Source organism: Medicago truncatula, chromosome 1, assembly GCF_003473485.1.
Source record: "Medicago truncatula cultivar Jemalong A17 chromosome 1, MtrunA17r5.0-ANR, whole genome shotgun sequence".
In the NCBI taxonomy this organism is placed as follows: Eukaryota; Viridiplantae; Streptophyta; class Magnoliopsida; order Fabales; family Fabaceae; genus Medicago; species Medicago truncatula.
This window is the reverse complement of record NC_053042.1, coordinates 5,734,069-5,742,130: the sequence shown is the minus strand read 5'-3', so window position 1 is coordinate 5,742,130 and position 8,062 is coordinate 5,734,069. Positions and strand designations below refer to the sequence as shown.

General features: G+C 29.4%; 1 protein-coding gene across 1 annotated transcript; it reads right to left on the bottom strand.

Annotated features, from left to right (window-relative positions):
• Positions 1 to 2,544: 2,544 nt before the first annotated feature.
• Positions 2,545 to 3,656, bottom strand: LOC11428031 (ethylene-responsive transcription factor RAP2-1). The gene has a single exon (XM_003589108.4). It carries the CDS (start codon positions 3,442 to 3,444, stop codon positions 2,902 to 2,904), a length of 543 nt encoding a protein of 180 aa, XP_003589156.2. The 5' UTR covers positions 3,445 to 3,656; the 3' UTR covers positions 2,545 to 2,901.
• Positions 3,657 to 8,062: the final 4,406 nt, after the last annotated feature.

Sequence of the window (8,062 nt, the reverse complement as noted above, 5' to 3'; positions counted from 1 at the left end):
TGTAAGCTATAAATTCTCTTTGGAAGCCTCGACAATGTTTCGGTTGTATATACCGATATGAGTTAGTATGATGAAGACATATTTTGTCGTAAACCTCCTATTTTCTACTAAAAAATAGATCTTTTTGCAAAAATGAAGAGATATCTTATCGTAGAGCTCCTATCTTACCATATATCTCTTATATCATCTTATCTTATACCACTAAATTGTAATACTTCATTATTATTTTTCGTACATTTTCTATAAGAGGTTGTATATGCCACTAAATTGTAATACCTCCTATTTTGTTTCTATAATGAAGAGGAAATCACATTCTTTCTTCAGTTTTCTATTTGCTTATAAAGAAATCATACAAGAGAAAGACGGACGATACTTGTGCAAGCTTCCCTTCTTAACAAATCACTGATTAAACACGCTCTCATGTATCTCATTATGATATTTTAAAGATGATTGCATTTATTGTGAAATTTGATAAACTTTCAACAACTAGATACCACATAAACATTAATTAAATGTAATGTAATTATTTGTGTTTTGTAAATATTACTTTTTTTTTTTTTTTTAAGTAGTTTAGTAGTTAAAATTCACTTTTTTTTAAAGTGAATAAGTGGGGTGTCTGAGGTTCAATCCTAACCCCTGCATATAATAATGCATGTCTCTGCCAACTGAGCTATGCTTACAGGGATTGTAAATATTACTTTTATCCACCTTAAATTTAAGTCGTTTTAGAAGAAAAAAATTATCTCCAATTCTAAATCGCTTTATGCTATTAATTTTTATTACTCTCGCTTCATTGAATTTTTTAATTTATCTTTTTATACCATAAATGAAGGATAATTTTACTTATGATTTACCAATCTCATATAAAGTTAACTACATTTCTATATAAAATGATCAAAACAACTAATAACTTAGGATAAATAGAGTACTAATTAGATTATATAGTTAGAAAAAAGACCAATATTAATTCAAAAACATATGGAAGAGAGCGTATTTGTAAAAATGACAAAACTTACATACATTTTCTTATGTATTTTATCATGTGATTCTTATTTTTAGTAAAAATATATCATTTTTAGTTATAACAAACTTTAAAAAATTATGGATTTAAGAAATTATGAATAATTAAGTTAAGAACCATATAAAAAAGGGTTAAATATGTTTTTAGTCCTTATATTTTACGTCTTTTTGAAGAATAGTCCCTACATTTCATTAAATATTTTTAAAATCCTCGTATTTTATCTCCGGTATCAAAATTAGTCACTGCTGTTAATTTTCTAACGGAATGTTAATGTGACAGTTAGTGGATACCAATTATTTTAAGATTAAATATGTTTTTAGTCCCTACATTTTACGTGACTTTGAAGAATAATCCATATTATTATAGAGATTTTAAAAACATTTATTGAAATGCAAGGACAATTTTTCAAATTCACGCAAAATGTAGAGACCAATAATATATTTAACATTAAAATAATTGGGACCCACTAACTGTCATATCAGCATTCTGTTAGAGAAATAACAGCAGGGACTAATTTTGATAATGAAGATAAAATGTGAGGATTTTAAATACATTTAATGAAATGTAGGGACTATTTTTCAAAGAGACGCAAAATGTAAGGATTAAAAACATATTTAACCTTACAAAAAATACCAAAAAAAAATATGCACATAAGTTTTGTTCAAGTAAAAGTTTAGGGACCAAACTAATACTAAATAAAAAAATTAAAGGAACAAAATAATACTAATTAAATAAGTTAAGGGACTAAAAATTAACGTTTTTTTTAATTAAATTAATAGAAAGGACCAAAACGATACTTTAAATAACGTTAAAGGACCTAAATAGATCTTTTGTTATTTATAGAAGAAAATCGATACTCAAGTTAAAGATAAATGTGAGATAACAATATCTATTTATTTTCTCTTAGTGTCATTGAGGTGTTCCCGTATGCTACAAACATTTACGATTTACAAATACTGTATTCAGAGTACTCATGTATAAGTTTGACAAGTATTTCTTTGAAGGTGATGACAAGCACAGGGGACAACAAGTTCACAACCTCTCTTGAGATTCCTCACCCTCCTCTTGCTTATCCACTTGTCACTATTCCGTAAATTGACATAGCCATTGCTGCATTACTAATGTTTGCTCATTTCTTTTAATGAGGCGGTTCCCATCTTTATCATATCTTTGCCTCTTTCCATAACATATTTAATTCCATCAAATATTAATGATGAAGAAAATATATATAATAGAGATTATTTATAAAATTAAGCTAATTTTACTTATAAGATTCCTTAATTTCTCTATTGGATGAAAAGTAGAAGGATTCTCCTTCAATAACAAAACAATTATTCGATGTCTACCATCTTTCTCTAGCCAAGCCAACCGATTCTTATGAAAACTGTTTAGTCAATCGAATAAAATGAACCAACTATATAGCTAGCTTCTACAACAAATTAAATGTCTAAATTCTTTACATAATTGCATATCTTTTTTAATATTGGCAGGAATTATCACATACCTAGAAGAAGAAAAAAAAGTGCTAGAATAACATGAAATTATTAGTAAAGATATTCAACATGAAGAGAAAAAAAAAAGACAGATTAATTAACGGGAAGGAGTTAGGTTCCAAACCTCCCATGGTATCATGTATACAAAGCTTTATTATATACATGATATATATATATATATATATATAAATAAAAATAAGTATATATTGATATTAAATCAATATCAATATTCTTAAAATTGTATCAAACACTTACAATAGTGATATTACATGGAGATATATATGATTGTTGCTGCTGCAATTAACATCTTGATATTTTTTTTGAGGGGTCTCTAACATATTCTTGATATGTTGCAAATTGTTGTAACAAATATAATACCATGCACGATCAACAATCTTCAGGTTTTGGAAACTCATTCAAGTCAGGTTTGAGAGAAGAAGTAGAATTGGAGTGAACATGATTATTGGAAGAAACATGATGATGATGATGATGATTAATTAGAGAATTAGTTTCAATAGCATCAACTCTAGCACCAACTTGTGCAGCTTTTTTCCTTATTGAATCAGCCGACATATTCCCATGTTGTTGTAGATTTTCTTCATCTTCTTGTTGATCTTTGAACAACAATTCAGGAAAATTAAGGTTTGCAGAAGGACCTCTAAGATAAAACACAGCAGTATCATAAGCACGTGCAGCAGCAATAGGTGTTATGTAAGAACCTAACCAAATTCTTGATCTTTTGTTTGGTTCTCTAATCTCTGCCACCCACTTACCCCACTTTCTCATCCTTATTCCTCTATATGGTTTCATAGCTTTTTTCTCTTTTTTCATCCCCTTATTGTTATTGTTATTTTTATGATCTATAGCTATAGGGCTATTGGTTGTTCTTGAATTCATCGAACAACAATATTCCCTATCTTCTTCTTCCATACCCTACCTACCTAATACCTATCATGTAACTAATTAAACTATATAATATAGCTAGTTCCTATCTTATCTTTGAGAGATATATATACTCATATATGCTATGATTATGATTATGAAAATGAAAACTTATAAAACAGTTGCCAACCGGATGGAACAATAAGAGAGATTCCTTTCACACCCGGAAAACACCTGCCCCTAAGAATTGAATCATGTTGCTTGTGTTTCAGTTTCAATTTATATACATATCAAGATGGACTATATGGTAATATTTTTTCTTGAATGATAATTAATTATGTTTATTTATTTTTATTTATTTATATAATAGCATTAATGAATAAATTAAAATAAAATAAAATAAAAGATATGCAAGGCTTTGTAAAATGGAATAATGACAATTTTTTAGTACTAAAAAAATTGTGGTAATTATTAAAAATTATGAGTTAATAAAACTCAATACTTTGTTATTTTATGCAAATAATTTCAAAATATACTAATGAAATGACATGGTAGAATAGTGAATTCTTATTTTTTTTGTTAGGTAGTTTAGTGGCTAGAATCACCTTATAATGTAAATAAGTGGGTTTTCGAGGTTCGAACCCCGACCCCTACATATAATAATGCATTATCTTACCAACTGAATTATACTTACGGGACTAGTGAATTCTTATTAAATCAGCACAGTAGGTTTATTAAACTTCAATTATAAATATGGAATATTAATCAGAGAGTTGGTTAATTTATTTTCTATTTTTTTTATTATAGGATAACGATAAAATCGTTGTGTGAAGCTGTGCACCGAATGAGAACATTAAAGAGCATTTGTCATTTTCTTTTTGTCAATAGAAAATCATAGAGCAATCAAATTTCCATGTGTTGCTTGATGAAGTTGCCACGAGAGAGAGCTTCCTTTTAGAGATAAAAATACAATATAAAATAAATAAAAAGGTGGCCGACACAACCCCTCATAACCATCCTTGTCTTTGAATCACAAAAGCAATTGCAAATGTGCACCAACGAAATAAAGTACTAGTACTCACAAATAAACTTGGAAAAAATAAAATATTTTGCTTTTGTTATGTCGATATAGTTTAAAGTGGAAAAAAATGCTAATTAAATAATTGAGTTTAAATGATAATAAGTTTTTTCTATTGTTGTGAAAATTAAAGTTGATTCATAACGAAAATAAATTTTTATCAGATTTTATTTGTCTTTCTTAATTATGAGGTTTCTCTCCTCTAAAAATTGGATGGTTAAAGAAAAGTGAGAATAATGTTTTTTTCCTTAAAAAAATGGATTGGTTTGTTCTCGTAAGCATAACTCAGTTAATATATACAATTCATAATATATAAGAGGCTGATGTTCGAATCTCGAACACTCCACTTCTCTATATTTAAAAAATGTGAGCTATTGCCAATAAGCTAGTTAAAAAAGATGGATTGGTTTAATTTCTTCTCACACAAGCAATTAATCATTGTTAGTCAAATATGGGTTTTGAGGCAGCAGATCATTTTTGCTTAGATAATTATGAATCTTATGTTGTGTTGGTGGGTGTAACAGTGAAGAGGTGGATGAAATCGGGATGGTGAATGATGTCGGTGGTGAGTGAATGGACGGTTGGATTTAAATGGGAGGAAAATAGAGGGTGACGTTACGTCCACGCAAATAATACAACAACAGCCCACGTGTTACGTAGAAAATACAGTGCATTTTGGACATCAATCGTGAGTCTCTCTTGTACCTATTCTTATGGCTTATAAACTACAGTGTATCCACAATTTGGGTGAGAATAGGTAGGTCTAACGTAGGTTTTGTAGAATATAATTAATTAATTTGATGAATGTCCGTTTGGTGTCTCAGAACACTCTTTAAAAATAAGAATTGATAAGTATTTATAAAAATATGTATAATTAAAATAAATTGTATATGTGTATTTAAAATAAATTGTATATGTATATTTTACTCATTTATATTTTTTTATATTAGTATTAATAGACCCAAACTCGTATTCGTATCATCACATTAATTTCATCAATTTATGTGCGTTAGACCTATTTTTAAAATAAGAGATTTCTATAAATTACATTGATAAGAGAATGAATGTTCAAAAATTATATTAAAATAGTGTTTTTTTTATTTATTTATTTTTTTTATCAATTTTCCAAGTTGAAAATACGAGTAAATCAGAAAGTTATTTTCCTATTCCATCTTGTTGATTTTCAGCTCATCACTTGATACATGATAGAGTAAAAATGACATGATACACTTAACATATAATGTCGTGTCATAATTCACTAAACTAAGAGAGGGTATATAATATAGTACTTTATCCTTTTCCTTTTCTCTCTCTTATTCTCGCCACTCTTCTTATAATTCAACATTTATGTCTCTAATGCATTGCTGAATTTAGAATTGAAGGCTTTGTAAATTAATAACACGACAATATAGATAATAGGTATAGTTTTCTTTTATAATGACAAAAGAGAATTAATCAACAGAAATAGGCATGTTTGGTGTTTGGTCATCGTCACCAATCACCAAGATAAAGATCTATCAAGGGGTGGTCAAGCTAAAGTGAGGACACCATTTGCTTCTTTTTTAATTAATTATCAGACATGAAGATGATAAAATTAATTAATTTTATCTTCAAAATGAATTATTTCTTAATCACCACGACACATTTAATACCACTATCGCTTCTTAATTATCATAATTTAGATCCCGTTTGGATAAATAGCTCATAGAAATGCTTATAGCATTAGAGCTTATAAACTAGAACTTACATCATAAGCTCTTATACTCAATAAGTTCTTTATATTTGGATATGTATGCTAAAAAGTATTTACATAAATTGAAGTGTTTGAATGTGCTACTACATAAACAATTATAAAATATTAAAATAGTTTTAATTTAAAAAAATTAAAGAAACAGATCACGGCCAAAAAGCTTTATAAAAACAATATTAAAATATATTCATAATTTTAATATATATAACAATTAAAGAACTTGACACAATATTTCTCAAAAGTTTGGATATTTCTGTGTAAATTATTTTGAGAAACATGGCTGTAGAACTTGAATGAATTTTAACATTTTTCTTTCGTACTGTTGAAGGATTGTTGTAATTTTTGATTTTTTTTCTCTGACATATCTTGTATTGTGAAGATAGTTTGTTGCTAGTAATATATTTTATTTTGATCTCTTAAGAAAAATATATATTTTTTTTTGGTGTTACAAAATTTTTAACATATATGTATATACTTTGTAAAAAAAAACATATATGTATTTTTTTGAAAAGAAAAAAAAACATATATGTATATATATAAATTAAATTAACATAAATATTTTTTTTGTCTGTTTATGCTCTTTCTTTTTTTAGGCTCCGTCAGGTATTGTTTCCTCTATCGATTCTATTTTAAATATTTTTTTTTTTTTTGGGTGGGGGGGGGGGGGGGGGGGGGGGGAGAGTGTAGGCCACATGAAAATATTTTGGGTTGACTGGAATTCTATTTGTCGGAGTCAGGAGGTTGGAGGATTGGGAGTAAGGAGAATAAAATAATTCAATTTAGCATTGTTAAGGAAGTGGTGTTGGCGGGTATTGGTGGAGAAGGATAGTTTGTGGTTTAGGGTGTTGGCAGCTAAGAATGGTTTAGAGGACGGTAGGTTGAGGGTTGGAGGTCGAGATAGTTCTTCGTGGTGAAGGAATGTTTCGAGTTTGAGGCCGGAGGGGTGGTTTCATAGCAATATTACCCTTTCCTTGGGTGATAGCAAAAAAACCAAGTTTTGGTCTGATGTTTGGGTGGGTGAGGTGTCGTTAAGGGTTAGATTTAATAGGTTGTTTGAGTTGTCGTTGCTGAAGGAAGAGTCTGTGGCGGTGATGAAGGAATTAGGGTGGGGGATGGATGGTGAGGCGTGGAGGTGGAGACGTAGGTTGTTTGTGTGGGAGGAGGAGTCGGTGGAAGAGCTTATTATTTTACTTCAAAATGTGTCTTTACAGGTTCATAGGGAGGATCAATGGACATGGAAGGCAGACTCTTCTTCAATTTATACAGTTCGCAGTGCATACAAATCTATTACTGCTCAGGATGCTGTAGCAACTATGGGGGCATCACCTTTTATTTGGCATAAGGATGTACCGTTAAAGGTGCTGTTGTTTGCGTGACGTTTGTTTCGTGATCGGCTTCCTACAAAATATAATTTATTTAGGCGTCAGGTGTTACATTTTGATGATCAAATTTGTGTGGGTGGGTGTGGATCAGTTGAAACCTCCACTCACTTATTTTTTAATTGCATTTTCTTTAGTACTGTTTGGGATTATATTCTTCAGTGGCTTGGAATTGTTACAGCATTACCTCCTGATGTTTCTGGGCATTTTAATCAATTCCAACACTTTGGTGGTGAAACACTCTTATTTCTATTAAAGCAAATAAACATGCGAATAATACATTTATTCAAGAAATAGAGGCTACGTCATCATGCAAAATTCAAAACCAATAAACATGTATATAAACTTCAACAGTCGCAGCATAATATAAACCAGAGTAATCCAAATATACATGGCATGAATCAATAATTACATCAACATTGATGCATCTCAAAATCCCAACATACGGGTAATCTCAAA